Raw genomic sequence first — 15,823 nt, 5'->3', positions numbered from 1 at the left:
TTCAAACAAAAGGACATGAGTTGAGAGTTAAAGGGCAAAAGTTTAGGGGTAACATGAGGGGGAACTTCTTTACTCAGAGAGTGGTAGCTGTGTGGAACGAACTTCCAGCAGAAGTGGTTGAGGCAGGTTCGATGTTGTCATTTAAAGTTAAATTGGATAGATATATGGACAGGAAAGGAATGGAGGGTTATGGGCTGAGTGCAGGTCGGTGGGATTAGGTGAGAGTAAGAGTTCGGCACGGACCAGAATGGCCGAGATGGCCTGTTTCCGTGCTGTAATTGTTATATGGTTATACGGTTATTAAGTTGAAGCATAACCTCCCTACTTCTATATTCAATGTCCTCACTACTGGAAGCCATTTGCCTCCTTAACCACATTATCAAACCCATTTGCTTCCAGTTAGCTGTCGGCTTGCTCTCCAAGGTCCGTCTGTTCTTAAATACTCCCTTGAAACCTACTATTCGTGGTGTACTGTATGTGCTAGCATCATTAGTACTCCTAAAGTTCATCATCTCATACTTGTCTGGATTAAACTCCATCTGCTAATTTTCATTCTGTTTCAACAACACATCAAATTCTCTCTGCAGCCTTTAACTACCTTCCACACCACCATCAGCAACTTCACCAAACTTGTCATCAGTGAATTCATTTGCCATACTTCCTGCATCTATACTCAAGTCATTTATATGTATTACAAACAGCAAATGTAGTAGCTTACCCTCGTACTAGTCACAGACATTGCATCACAAGGGCCAATCCATCACACTCTCCTGTTGTTCAGCCAGTTTTGGATCCTGAGAACAATCTTGCCTTGGGTCCCGTGGGCCCTAACTTTTTGAGGGCTCTTCTTGGGGCCCTTGTAAAAGGCCTTGCCAAAGTTCATTTGAACAACAGCTACTGCATTGTTATGAGGCTCTTCCAATCTGTACTTCTGAGGAAGAGGACCACATTTGCTATCCTGGTATTTCAAGTGTCCAGCAAAGCTTTGAAAATCTCTGCCAGAGCCCCAGCACTATCTGTCCTTGGGTCCTGTAACAAAGGAATTATCGTCAACCCCATCCAGTTCTAGAATAGTTTTGATACGTAACATAGAAAGTAGTGTAGTACAGCTCAGGAACAGGCCGTTCAGCCCACAAACTTGTGCTGAACTAACTAAACTGATAACTAAATGCATAACAAATTCAATAATCTAACCCCTTCTGCCTACATAATGTCTGTATCCCTCCATCTCTGCACAGTCATGTGCTTATCTAACAGCCTTTAAATGCCTCTGCCATATTTGCCTCCACAACCACCCCCAGCATTGCATTCCAGACACCCACAACTCTATATAGATAGAAAAAAAACTTTGTCCTTTCTCACTTCAAACGTATGTTCTTTGGCATTAGATATTTCAACCCTGGGACAAAGGATACCAGCTATTAACTCCATCTAGCTTCATATAATGCTATTAGCATTTATATGAGGTCTCCCCTCAGCCGCCACTGCTCCAGAGAAAACAACCCAAGTTTGTCTAACCTCTCCTTACCGTGTATGTCCTCTATTCCAGGTAGGGTCCTGGTAAATCTCTTCTGCACCTGCACCATATCCCCCATGTCCTTCCTATATAATGGGGTGACTAGAAATGAACTAGTACTCCAGATGTGGTCTGACCAGTGTTATTAAGGCTGCAACGTAACTGACTGATTCTTGAACCAACAAAGGCAAGCATATCGTACGCTTTCTTTATCCTCTATCAACCTGCACAGCCACTTGCAGGCATCTTTGGACTTGGATACAAGATCACTCGGTACATCACACTGTTGAGAGTCTTGTCATGAACAGTGTTCTGTCCCTTTACATTTGATTTCCCAATGTGCAACATCTTCTGTTTGACTGGATTAAACTCTTCCTGCTATTTCCCTACCCGTATCTGCAAATGTGTTGTTTTCTTGGAGCTGTGGAAGCTGATGGGAGATCTAATAGAGGTTTATGAGATTATGATAGGCATTGATAGAGTAGACAGTATTTGTTTTCCAGGGTAGAGGTCTGTAATACAGAGGGCATGCATTTAAGCTGAGAGGGGATAATTTAAAAGGAGATGCAAGAGGCAAATTTTTCTACACAAGAGGGGTGGGTGCCTGGGATGCGCTGCCTTGGGGCAGATACATTACAGAGTTTTAAGAGATGTTTAGATAGGTGCATGAATGTGAGGAAAATGGAAGGATACAAACATTGTGTAGGCATAAGGGATTGGTTTAATTGGCTATTTGATTATTAATTCATTTGGTTAGGCACAACACTGTGGGCTCAAGGGCCTGTTCCTGAGCTGTAGTGTTCTATATATTTTGATATCCTTCTGTATTGTGTGATACTCTCCTACACTCTGCGCAACATCCCCAATTTTTGTATCATCTGCGAGCTTATCTTCTTTTTCATCCAGGTCATTTATATTTATCACAAGCAGCAGTGGTCCCAGTACAGATGCCTGTAGAAAGCCATTAGTCACAGATCTCCAGCCAGAATAAGTCCCAGTGGCCACTACCCTCTGGCTTCTGTGGGCAAGCAAATCCTGAATCCAAATTGCCAAGTCACTGTGGATCCCATGCATCTTAATTTTCTGGGTGAGCCTCCCATGGAGAATCTTGCCAAATGCCTTTCAAAAATCAATGTAGACAACATCCAAACCTCTACCTTCATCAATCACTTTCATCATATTCTCAAACAGCTCAGTCAGATTCGTAAGATGTGGCCTGCCCTGCAAAAAGACATTGTGATGGTCTCCAGTTAGGCCATGCTTTTCCAATTGTTCCTAAATCCTATCCCACTGATGTGAGACTAACCAGTCTATAGTTTTCAGGAATGACCCTTTTTCCCTTCTTGAATAACAGAGCAGCATGATCTACTTGCCATCCTCCTGGGACCTTGCCTTTGATAAGAGAGGACACGAAGATCTAGGTCAAGACCTCAGCAAACAAATCTCTTGCCTCTATTAATAACCTGGATATGCCCTATCAGGCCCTAAGAATATCCAGCAGAATGTTCCACCACTTTCTTCATCTCAAAATGTCCTTGCATATTTGCAAATTTCACACTGCTCTTACTATCCTCTGCATCCTTTTCCCTGGTAAGTACCATGCAAAAACTCATTTGGGACCTCATACACATCCTCTTCCTCCAAGCACATGCTTCCTCCTTTATCCAATGTTTTCCCTAATATGTCGATGTATGTATAGAATACCTTTGATTCTCTTTAATACTACTTACCATGGCCACTGACTCTCCTAATTTCCTTTTTGAGTTCTTTTCTAGATTCTTAATAATCCTCATGAGCTCCTTTGATTTTAGTGTTCTAAATCTTATTTATGCTTCCTTTTCCTTTTTGACTAAATTCATCACCTCTCCTGACATTCAAGGTTTCCTACTTGCCCTTCGTCCTTATTCAGTCACAGTTGTACTCTCTGTAGTGGGTCTTTAAATACCTTGTGATAAGAATCTGGAATGTGTGCCTGCAGATTTGGCAGAGGCAGATATTCTCACTGCATTTAAGAAGTATTTAGATAAGCATTTGAATTGTCAAGGTATAGGAAATGATCGACCCTTTGTGGGTAAATTGGATTAGTGCAGATAGGTACAATGGTAGGATAAAAGGTCCTTTCCTCTGCATTTGACTGTGACTCTTTGATCCTTGTGCCTTTTAAACCATCTAGTGTAATTATATCCGATCTATGCTATATTGCTCAATGACATATGTTAGCAGAGTTCTATTGATTTCAGATTTAAATCTGAAAAAATATGTAGGATTACCAACTGGATAAGCGAAGTATATCATAGGAAGGCCTTACTTGACAATGGTTCAAGCTATTTTCTCTTTGTACGTTTACAATTTTATCATTTACATTATACATGAAGATGGTGATTTGCATCTTAAAACACATTTATTATTTGATTTTAACAGTATTTGCCATCCTTTGCTGTTAACTGAGCAGTCACTATTGGGAAATTAAGTGTGGAAGATCTGCTGGAGTTTTTCCTACTCTACTCTTAACACTTATGTGTTAAGAAACCCTGTTATAGTACATTAAGTGCATTTTCACCATGGTTCTGGCAAAGTACAAATGGTAGGGCTAGTGAGACTCTATATTTTTATTGTCTTGATTTCAATGTAGCTAATATTTTCCAAAGTTATTGGTTTATTTTCTGTATATTAATGCTTTTTTTCTTCCCTTTTATTTCTAAGCTAACATGCCCTTTATGAACAAGTCAAAACCGAGCTAAAAATGGTTAGCATCTCAATTCAAACTATCACAGATTACTTCAAAGGCTTTTACCTGAATTTAAATAATCTTTTTAAAAAAAAGGCTTCTGTGCAAAGCTGACAAACAGAATAATGTAACTTCTATATTTGTGTACTATCTTAGAATAACTTTGTCTGCTCCTGTCACAGTTATAAAGTGATTCCTTTTCCAGGTGACTATGACAAAGAGTGTTCCAAATTTAATCAATACTATTCAAATGATTCATAATGTGTCGCGGTATTACAACACTTCACAACAGCTGACTTCACTCTTTATTAAGGTAGGTATTTTTATTTATAAGAATATAACTACAGCATTAATTTGGATTTTGATTAATTCAGCTATAATATTGTTTTCTTTAAAAAAATTTAGGTCACAAATCAAATGGTTACTGCCTGCAAGGCATATATCACACAAGATGGGACAGTTCGTGTGTGGGATCAGGATTATGAAACTGTTATTAACAAAATGCAGGTAAAACTTTCTGTATTGCATTTTTTTTAAAGCAGAGGAACAAGACTATTCAGTCCTGCAGATGCATGGTGGTGTTTATGGCCCACACAAGCCTCCTTCCTTATCTAACCCTGTTAATATACTATTGTATTCCTCTTTTCAAATGGAGCATTTGTCAGGCCTACACAGACAGGCACCCCCCAGTCTCCACCCAGATAACAGGAATGACCTGCCACTCGTTTCCAACTCATCGCCTGCAGCCTATTTAAACCCAGTTGTCATGCACAGTCCTTTGAACAAGCCAGTCTCAAGCATTTGTTTCTAGCCATCAGTTACCTTGTTGCCTTGTCGTGTTCAGTATCCATTCTCCCTTGTTTTGTGGCCCCTCGTGGCTTGTTATTATGCACTTTATTATCAAAATGATCACTCACCGCTAAAGCATCTTGGGTCAAACCTCCTCTATGTTTCCTGACAGGATGGGTGAAGAGTTTTCTCACCGAAAGGAAGTTGCTGCTGACAAGAGTACACAATCCAGAAGCAGCAGGAAACCATTGATCATCTGCTGGACACCCAGCTCTCCGTCTTGTTACAGCAAAGCTGTACCAGTCAACCTCCTCCCTCAGAGTCCTGGATTCCAGTGCCTGAACACTTCGACAGATCTGCAACCCGATGCTTCAACTTCCTGTCCCAGTGCGCCTGCACTTCGAGCTGCAGCCATCTGTGTATTCTATGGGCCGAGCCAGGATTGCTTCCGTCATCTCTTTCTTAACTGCTAAGTAGACAATAAACCACCATTCTCAGTAAATATGAGTAATTCACCACTGAGATGCACTGGGTTTTCAACAGTCTGGGTAGTGGAAGGGAGACAGAGGATCAAGTACTTCACCACGCTTGGTGCTGGATTACACCGTGGAATTTGGGACCCTCATGGCATAGTGCAGCTGTAATGTGCAAGTGTTGCTGGCCCATTACCATTATGGCCTGTTGGAGCACTTAAAAGATGTGCTGCCTACCTGGGAGATGCCCACCGACCACGAAAGCCCGATCACTCTGGCCCTCTGTGTTGACAAGCGTTTTATGAAATGGTGCCCCAGATCATCATCCAGAGCCCCAGTTCAATTCCCTGAACTATTTCAGGCTGCAGGACCCTCCTCAGCAATGCTTCCAGAACCACAGGAGTTAAGAAAACTGCCTTAACCCCTCAAGAGCTTGAGCCTCAGTGGGGAAACAACTTGTGCTCTTACTGCAGAGCAGCCGAACACCCTTGCATCAAATGCTAACTACGTATGGGAAAATAGCACCACCAGGTAGATACAAGGAACCTTCTATCTGGTCAGCTCCCCCAGCCTCTTGTTCCAGCACCATAGCCTGACTCATTCTCTCTGTCCTTCTTCACAACCCGAAGGCTCTGGTAAAGGCTCAGCAGGCAACATTCTGGACCAAGCTCTGTATGTGAAGCTTGGACCAAGCCTATCTCACTCCTTCTAGCCATTGACAGGCATCTGTTTGGCATGGTTGGAGCACACACTGCCTGTGTACATTACCGTTGGAGAACAGAGTCCACAGAATTCCTCCTTATCGACTCACCCAACACTCCTCTTGGTTACCCCTGGGTCTCCACTCATGAGCTTCACTTTCACTCGTGAGGTTCACTGCTAGACTAACTTCCTGCAACTTCAGTTGACTTAGCCCTGTAAATCGGTGGAGATGTAAGAAACTCTCAACTCAGCAAACTCCCACAGGGATAACCATGACTTAGCTTTGCCTTTAGTGAAAAGGAAGCTTCACCGAGCTCACGTCTGCGAGATCGACCTCCTCCGGGCACCACCCCTCCCTGAGGCTACCTGTTCTCACTTCCTCTCCTGAGACCCAAGCCATAAATGATTACATCGCCAAAGCACTGGAGCGTGGCTTCAATTGACTGTCCCAGTCCCAGCTGGTGCAGGATTCTTCTTTGTCAAAAAGAAAGATGAGGATCTCTATCTCTGCATCACTGACCATGGACTCCTCAGAATCACCATTAAGAACTGCCACCCTCTCCCCTTGATGGATAGTGCATTCGAAACGTTCCGCAGAGCCCAGATCTTCACCAAACTGGATCTAGAGTACATACGTCCTGATCTGGATCCGCCAGGGGAATGAATGGAAGACGGTGTTCATAACAGCCATTGACCACTATGAATACTTAGCTCTTTCAGACTTACCAAGTCCAGCTGTTTTCCAGGCCTTCATTCACAAGATCCTCTGAGACAAGCCACACAGGTGTTTGTTTGTCTATCTTGACAACATCCTCATCTTCTCCAAGGACCCCTAGACCACTTCTGTTACGTCCATTTAGCCCTTTGGTGTCTCTTTGAAAACCAACTGTCCTGCAAGTTAGAGAACTGCCAGTTCCACAGCCTATTCACTTCCTTCCTGGGTTACGTCCTTTCACCCCAAGGACCCAGACCCAGAGAAAGTGCACACTGTCGTTGAATGCCCTGACCCTGCTCCCTCAAACAGATACAGTGCTTCTTGCACGTCCTTTCTGGGTTACGTCCTTTCAACCCAAGGACTCAGAGAAGGTGCACACTGTTGTTGAGTGGCCCTGACCCTGCTCCCTCAAACAGATACAGTGCTTCTTGGGTTTCTCCAACTTCTGCTGCCATTTCATCATGAACAACAGCCAAATCTCCCTCACCAAATCACCTACCTCACAGATAACCTGGTCTGCTGCCGCAGATCATGCCTTCAAGGAGCTCAACAGATGCTTCACCACTGCTCTCATTCTCCACCATTGCAATCACTCTGGGCATTCTGTGGTAGAGATGGACACATCTGACTTAGGCATTGGGGCCAGCCTCTCCCAACAAGGACTGAATAGGAAGACACTCCCTTGTGCCATCTTCCGTGCAAGTTCAAATCTACACAGCACTGTTACGAAGTAGGAGACAGGCCCTCTTCTCCGATTCAACTTCACCATCTCCTACCGACCCGGCTCCAAGAACTCTAAGACAGACGCCCTGTCATGACAGTTTGACCCAGCTGAAACTGTGATTGACCCTCAGCCCCTCAATCCATCCTTCCAGATCGTTGCTTCAATTGTCTGTGATCTTGAGAACTAGATGGGCCAGGCCCTAAGCACGAGCCTGCTCCGGCCGACACACCTGATAACCACATGTACGTGTCAGCAGCCATGCGCTCTTAAGGCACTCCAGTGGGCCCTCCTCACCCCTCTCCAGCCATCCAGGTGCATGATGGACCCTGGATTTTCTGTGATCCCAGTTCTGGTGGCCCTCCCTGATTACAGATGTATGCAACTTCATCACTGCCTGCTTTCAATGTGCCCAGTTCAATTCCTCCAACCAGCTGCCTTCTGGGCTCCTGTGGCCCCTACTGGTCCTCCAATGGCCATGGTCCCACATTGCCATGAATTTCATCACGAGTTTGCAACCTTCGGATGGGACCATGGTGATGGTGGTGGCCCGTTCTCCAAGGCAGCCCACTTTGCTGCCCTCACCAAACTTCCATCAGCCACTGAGATGCCAGTCCTGATTCTCCAACATGTAATTTGCCTCAAGACTTTGTGTCAAACCAGGGATCACAATTTGTCTCCTGCTTCTGGCGAGCCTTCTACTCACCTGTCTGTACCTTAGTGAGTTTGTCTTCTGGCTGTCACCTGTAGACCATCTGCCAACCAGCAAGAGGAGAAGTTTCTGCGATCCTTCACTGCTGCTAACCCTTCTACATGGAAGAAGTATTTGCCCTGGCCAAAGTCTCCCACAATGTGCACACCTCATCTGCAATGGGCATGTCACCTTTTGAAGTGCTTCATGGCTACCAATGGCTGTTGTTCCCTGTGGAGGAGCCAAAAGTGAAGGTCTACTAGTGGCACCCAGCCAGACTACTCTGACCTGGGAACTGTGTCTGGCTGTCCACCTGAGATCTGCCCCACCCACCGACTCCTGAAAGGTCTCGTCCCAGTTCACTGGTCCCTTTGAGATTACTTATTATATTAATCTACTCACGTATCGTCTTCAGCTGCCACCATCCCTCAGCATCACATCTACCTTCCACATGCTTTGCCTCAAGTCCGTTCTCCACGGACCACTCAACCCACCTGAGCCCAGTAAAGTGGAAGGTGGTCCAGTGTACATGGTGTGCTGGATGATAGATTCACATAATCATGGATGGGGTGTGCAGTTCCTGGTTAACTGGGAAGGGTGTGGTCCAGAGGAACAGTCTTGGGTGCTATCCAATTTCATCTTGGATCTGCAGCTCATTGAAGACCTCACCAGACCCATTCTAATCATCCTGAGCCAACAGGTGCTGGCCATGGGAGGGGGTGTCTTGTCCGGCCTGCCAGGCAGGCTCCTCCCAGCTTACAGGAATCATTTGACACTTGTTTCCAACTCATCACCTGCTGCCTATTCAAACCCTGCTGTCATCCACAGTCCTTGTTCACCCATCAAACCAGCCAGCCTCAACCAGTTGCTCCTGGCCTCAGTTAATCTTGTTGCCTGTTTAGTATCTGTCCTGTCTTGTTTTGTGGCCCCTTGTGACTTGTTATTTTGCAGTTTATTAGTAAAGTGATCACCTACTGCTAAATCATCTCTGCTGCTTTGCGTTTGGGTCAAGCCTCCTCTGCGTTTCCTGACAGCATTGATACCGGTAATAAACTCTACTCCCTAACCATTATCAGGATAAAGAACATGCACCTGTTTTTTGTTTGTGAATTCATTAGGGGCTATGTTATATGGACTTTGATTCTAGGCTACCACATGTATGGGGACTGTTGTACTGACCAGTAAAAGCCTTTCACAAGGTCACAGACTTCCTACATCAGGTCACCTTTCTAAAACATCCAGTCATTCTTCCTGGTATAACTGCTAAGTATTACTACCTGTTCAGTAAATACCACAACCAAGAATTGCATTGAAATATCCATGAATTGGTAGGAAACTGGTGGGAGGTTGGGTGATCCAGAACTAGACAGTGCAATGTTAGGATGAGGGATTAAATACAGATTTTTTTAGACATGAAGGTTGTAAGTTGGAAATCTCTCACCCTATAGATGCTCATTTGTTTTGTATATTCAAGGGAAATAACCGAGTCACAGAAGAGACCAGGATAGGCTATTCATCCATGATGTTCTGCTGAACTAATTAACCCAATAATCTAATTAGTTCTTCTTACTTGCACATTGAGTCAAGAGACGAATTCCAGAGAATTCTCATGAGAAAATAGATGATGCATATGATCATCTGTGATTATGTTACAAGATAAGGTGCTGGCCAGTTAAAATAGAGATTTCTTTTCTCCAAGGGTGCTAAATCTATGGACTTCTCTACCTTAGAAGGTCATAGAGACCAGTTCATTGGATGTATTTAAGGTGGAGGTAGATAAATTTTTGAAACTTTGGGGAACTAGGGCTGTGGGAACTGGAACAGAAGAGTTGAGGCCAGTGTAGATCAGCCATTTAAAAAATATCCAATCAACCCTAATTGGCATTGAGAATGTACTGACAAGCTGCCTTTTTGAAGGTTAAATGGTCACCGGTGTAATTGGGCTGCGCAGGCTCGTTTGGCTGGCAGGGCTTGATACCAGGTGGTACCTTGAAATCAAACAAGTAAAATTGCTGAATGTGTAGGTTAAAAGATGAATAAGGTCAGATTCAGAAGATCATTAGAAATATGTAATAATTTGTGATAATTTTGTTTACCTCAGGAATGTAAAAAATTATTGGTGGAGTATCGCAGATATTTCCAGAATACAAAAAAACATGCAACTGAAACAGCACAGGATAATCCTTTTGATTTGTCAGAAATGTATATATTTGGTAAACTGGAGGTCTTCTGTAAAAGGATGGCAAAGGTAAAGAAAGCACAAAATGTGAACCAGTTCTAGTTTTATATTCGTTTACTTGACTGATAGAATTTAATTGAAATTATTTTGTACCTATACCATGTATTAGCTATGCCATTTATTAGAATTATTAAATCATATTCATGTGTAATAAATAAAACATAATTGAAATGACTTTATTTCTTACATCCTTCATATACATGAGTAAAAATCTTTACGTTATGTCTCCGTCTAAATGTGCAATGTGCAATTTATAGTATGTACAACAGGACAGTCAATATAACAAAGAAATACAGTTGCGTCAGCATGAATTAAGCAGTCTGATGGCCTGGTGGAAGAAGCTGTCCTGGAGCCTGTTGGTCCTGGCTTTTATACTGCGGTATTGTTTCCTGGATGTGGCAGCTGGAACAGATTGTGGTTGGGGTGACTCGGATCCCCAATGATCCTTGGGGCCCTTTTCACACACCTGTCTTTGTAAATGTCCTGAATAGTGGGAAGTTCGCATCTACAGATAAGCTGGGCTGTCCGCACCACTCTCTGCAGAGTCCTGCTATTGAGGGAAGTACAGTTCCCATAGCAGGCAGTGATGCAGCCAGTCAGGATGCTCTCAATTGTGCCCCTGTAGAAAGTCCTTAGGATTTGGGGGCCCATACCAAACTCCTTCAACCATCTGAGGTGAAAGAGGTGCTGTTGTGCCTTTTTCACCACACAGCCGGTATATACAGACCACGTGAGATCCTCGGTGATGTGGATGCCGAGGAATTTAAAGCTGTTCACCGTCTCAACCCCAGATTCATTGATGTCAATAGGGGTTAGTCTGTCTCCATTCCTCCTGTAGTCCACAACTAGCTCCTTTGTTTTTATGACATTGAGGGAGAGGTTGTTTTCTTAACAGCACTGTGTCAGGGTGATGACTTCTTCTCTGTAGACTGCCTCATTATTATTTGAGATTAGGCTGATCAGTGTAGTGTTGTCAGCAAACTTAATTAACTGAAACCAGAAAGTTTTAAACAATGATGCTGCAGGTCTCAGTGATGACTGAATTAAAGCTGGCAGTTCTCAACAAAAGTGGAAAAAATATTAAAAAATTAAATCTAGGAAAGTCACTGACATATTCCTTCTGTGGTTTGTCAACATGGTAATTATGCAGATTAACAAATTATCTGATAAAATGCTAGAGGCAGGAGAGGCCTCATGAATATGTAGTGAGAGTCATATTATGCAATTAGGAGTTATTTTATCACATACTGTATCCTGAGTCCACCTTGATAGAAAATCGTAATTGGATCACTCTGTCACAAGATCTGAAACTTTTGTTAAAGAGGCATTTAACTTCAGTATGAGAATCTGAAATTTTTTTTGTATCATTTGCATTGAAGAATTATTGTCATGTACTCATAGAGTGATACCAGATGGACATAAGCCCTTCATTCAGAGAATTATCAAATCGATGCACTTGTATGAATACTTTCTATATACAGAGCACATTTGTCATTGAACAAAACATAGTGTTCATGAAGCTTTTACACAGCCCCTCAGTGTCTACTGCCAGAAGAATGTAGACAGCACCCCTCCCCCGCAAAGTCTTTACGTTAGCCGTATCGTTTCATTTCATACCTCAGCACATACTCCTACAGCCTGGAATATACATCATTCCCTTACAGGTTTCCCCCGCCATCCGAAGGTAGAGCATTCCTATGAAACGGTTCGTAAGCCAATATGTCGTAAAACAAAGAAGCAATTACCATTTATTTATATGGAAAAATTTTGTGAGCGTTGGCAGACCCAAAAATAACCTACCAAATCATGCCAAATAACACATAAATAACAGTAACATATAGTAAAAGCAGGAATGATATGATAAATACACAGCCTATGTAAAGTAGAAATATTTATCCACAATCACTACTGAACTGTTCTCCGTAGCGAAAATCTCGCGCAAGCACTCTCGGCAGAAAATCTCACGCAAGCGCTGTTGGCAAAAACACGGCACAAGCGCTCTCCAGTAACCTTTAAGCTATGAAGCTGCCAAATTATACCAAATAACATGTAAAAATACACAGCCTATATAAAGTAGAGATAATGTATGTACAGTGTAGTGTCACTTACCGGAATTGGTTCAGCACTGAGCACACTGATGATGGTGTGTTAGACTGAGCCATTGCAGGTTGGGTGGTGCAGTGGCCCCCACCCTCTGGGCCGCCGACAGATACTGAACCACGAAGCACGCAGGGGTACAGCAGTAGCTGGGAGGCATCCAGCATATCTTTAAGGAAAAAGCCGAAATAAACATGCTAATTAATTACGTGTCGGGCAGCACCTAATTAATTAGCATGTTTATTCTGGCTTTTTCTTAAAGATGTGCTGTGTACCTCCCGGCTACTACTGCATTCTCCGCAAATCGGTACAGTATCTGTCCGCGGCCTGGGTGTTGGGGTGGTGGGACACTGGGGTGTCATCTCGTCGTCTGTTTCCATTAGAGCAGGCAGCTCATCTTCTCCTATGACTGCCTGCCTCGATGTCGAAGGTTGAGGTTCGTCGTCTGCTGTGGCTGATGTGGAAGGCTTGCTTGACTGCTGAGCCTCGTGCATTTTTCTATCATACAGTTCTTTATAAGGACTCAAACCATCCTGCAAATATCCCCTAAACCTATGTACCCTTTCAAAATTAAAGTCGTACTTTATCATTGCAGCGAAAATCTCACGCAGTCACTTTGTCCGTTTGCTACTGCATTCGGTTTCGATTGTTATCCTTTCCTCTTCCAATTGCATCAGCTCTTCATCTATCAGTTCTTGGTCATGGGATGCCAAAACCTCTTCAACATCATGTTGGTCAGCTTCCACAAGCCAAACTCACTTAGTCCTTACTTCATTCACCACGCTCAAAACACTTAATTATGTCTAGTTTTACGCTAAGTGTAACACCCTTACGAGCTCTTTTAGGTTTTTCCAATACCTTAGAACTCATCTTGCAAATGGCTGCTCACGGGCACGTGTTTAAGCAATGCAGGCGAGAATGCCGTTCCGAATCCGGGGAGAGCGGCTGCTCGGGGCGCACGGCGCGCTGCCTTCTATTGCACACTGATTTTCCCCGTGCGCTGCTTTTTTTTCATAACAGTGAAAACACCTTCTGAAAGCGAAAACAGGGTACTAATGTGGGTCTTTCATAACAGTGAGGTTTCATAAAGCGAACATTCGAAAATCGGGGGACACCTGTACCATCATCTCGTATTGGAAGACCAACAAGTTTTGGGCAGACCAAAGTGCTTCTTACAGCAGCACTTTTGTATGTCTTGATATAACCTCTTGTTATGCATCTACTAGGGTGAACCTTGACAAGAAATCTTGCATACTTTTCCAGAACTCCCTTGCAAATGCACCTCAGAAAGATGTGAGCGATCGTCTCCTGCTCATTACAGAGGTCCTGAGGGCACTGTGCACTGAGAGTAGATTCAGATTATGCAGCAAGGATCTGATGGGTGTGTCCCTCTCACTGCCAACAAGTAGGTTGTAGTTTTTGGTGATGAGACATTCTGCCAAATGAATGTGATATTCTGCTCAGAATACCTGTGGAATGTTTGTGACTGACCACTACCTGACAGACTTGTGGTCAAAGGTGCCTTTGTGAAAGAAATTTTCTAGATAGGTAGTGTAGTAATGTCCAAGCTGTCAGAATTTCCTATTGGGCACTGAACGAGACTGTGTCAGAAGCCTATGTTTTGAGATCTGGTGTTGTAGTTGGGTTCTACTGACAGGCTTTGCAGTGTCTTATAGAAACCACAAGCCTAAACGTCTTCATGATGCTTTCTATGTATCTGGTATGGGATTTATTTTCTGCTTATCACCATGTGGACTATACAACAACTCTCTGATCCCCAATTGTTAAAGCTGAACTTTTCTTGATCTTAACAGAGCAAGAGCTCAGTTTTTTCAGCTGGTTACAATGAGCAGTAGTATTCATAAATAGTCTTCATTACTGGACTGGCAGTCTCTTAACACAGCAGTCTTTATTGTATTAGAAACTATTCTGTTTTATAGCTTAAATACCTCCTTTTTCTTTTTTGAAACCTTTCCAATCTTTATTGAATTTTCTATTCAACCTTTACATCCTCCCTAAAATGTTATCACCAGAATTAGATGGGATATTCCATTTGTAGCTCATTTACATTGAACCTTTTTGAAACACTAATCTCCTTGCTTTTGTACTCTGCACCTCTATTTATGGATCCCGTATACTTTTAACCAGCTTCTCAGCATGTCCTGCCACTTTTAAATATTTATTCACCTTTTTATGAAGATCCTTCTGCTCTCACACATCCTTTAGAACTTTAGATCCTTTAGTTTGCATTGTATCCTTTCTGCCAAAATGAATCTTTTATGTAGTCCATCTGTTATGCCTGCCTATTCTGCTGGACTATCTAAATTCTCCTTAGTTTGTTATTACTAATATGCCGTTACCTACTATCTAAACCTCTTTGAATGGATTAAAACTAATCCAGACTCATTCTACAGCATAACTCAGAACTCTATTTGAAAAAAATGTAACATATAACACTACAACTAAAGTGAGATGCAAATAATTTAGCATAAAATATTGTAAAATATGAGATTGTGATAGAAAATTCAGTAAAGATTATAGTAAAGTATCATGCACTTCTAAAGCCCTAGTACTCTAATAATCTTAAACAGGAATTCTGTTTAAGGGTCTCGGCTGAAAATGTCCATAAGACCATAAGACAAAGGAGCAGAAGTCGGCCATTTGGCCCATCGAGTCTGCTCCGCCATTTTATCATGAGCTGATCCATTCTCCCATTTAGTCCCACTCCCCCGCCTTCTCACCATAACCTTTGATGCCCTGGCTACTCAGATACCTATCAATCTCTGCCTTAAATACACCCAATGTCGACTGTTTACTCTTTTCCATAGATGCTGCTTGGCCTGCTGAGTTCCTCCAGCATCTAATAATCTTAAACAGTTTTTAACCCTTGGCTGCAACTGTAACTTCATCTCCCAAATAATTAGCTCTTATTCCAATTCTCGATGCAACTTGCCATTGATCAAAGTAATTGACTCCTGATGTACAGTCTGTTTCCCTGCAAGTTTCCAAGGTGGGCCACTTATCTCCTCTCCTTCTTAATACAAAAGAATGACACGTGGAAAGCCATTAGATGCAGATCTTCCCCTTTGTGAAAATCTTATCTATGCTTTCCCACTATGTACATTATAAATTCACACATGATTTCATTTAGT

The 15,823-nt window shown here is 42.8% G+C and overlaps 1 protein-coding gene across 1 annotated transcript in view; it reads left to right on the top strand.

Moving 5' to 3' along the window:
• Positions 1-15,823, top strand: part of LOC140210924 (dynein axonemal heavy chain 8-like) — a 504,855-nt gene that overhangs the window by 71,038 nt on the left and 417,994 nt on the right. Inside the window, exons 8-10 of the mRNA XM_072280194.1 lie at positions 4,450-4,557; positions 4,650-4,751; positions 10,437-10,583. Of these exons, the coding sequence (XP_072136295.1) occupies positions 4,450-4,557; positions 4,650-4,751; positions 10,437-10,583 (357 nt within the window). The remainder of the gene's footprint in view (positions 1-4,449; positions 4,558-4,649; positions 4,752-10,436; positions 10,584-15,823) is intronic.

The sequence above is a fragment of the Mobula birostris genome, chromosome 2 (genome assembly GCF_030028105.1).
Source record: "Mobula birostris isolate sMobBir1 chromosome 2, sMobBir1.hap1, whole genome shotgun sequence".
NCBI lineage: Eukaryota > Metazoa > Chordata > Chondrichthyes > Myliobatiformes > Myliobatidae > Mobula > Mobula birostris.
The sequence above is the reverse complement of the archived record's forward strand: the minus strand, read 5'-3'. Positions and strand labels throughout refer to the sequence as shown.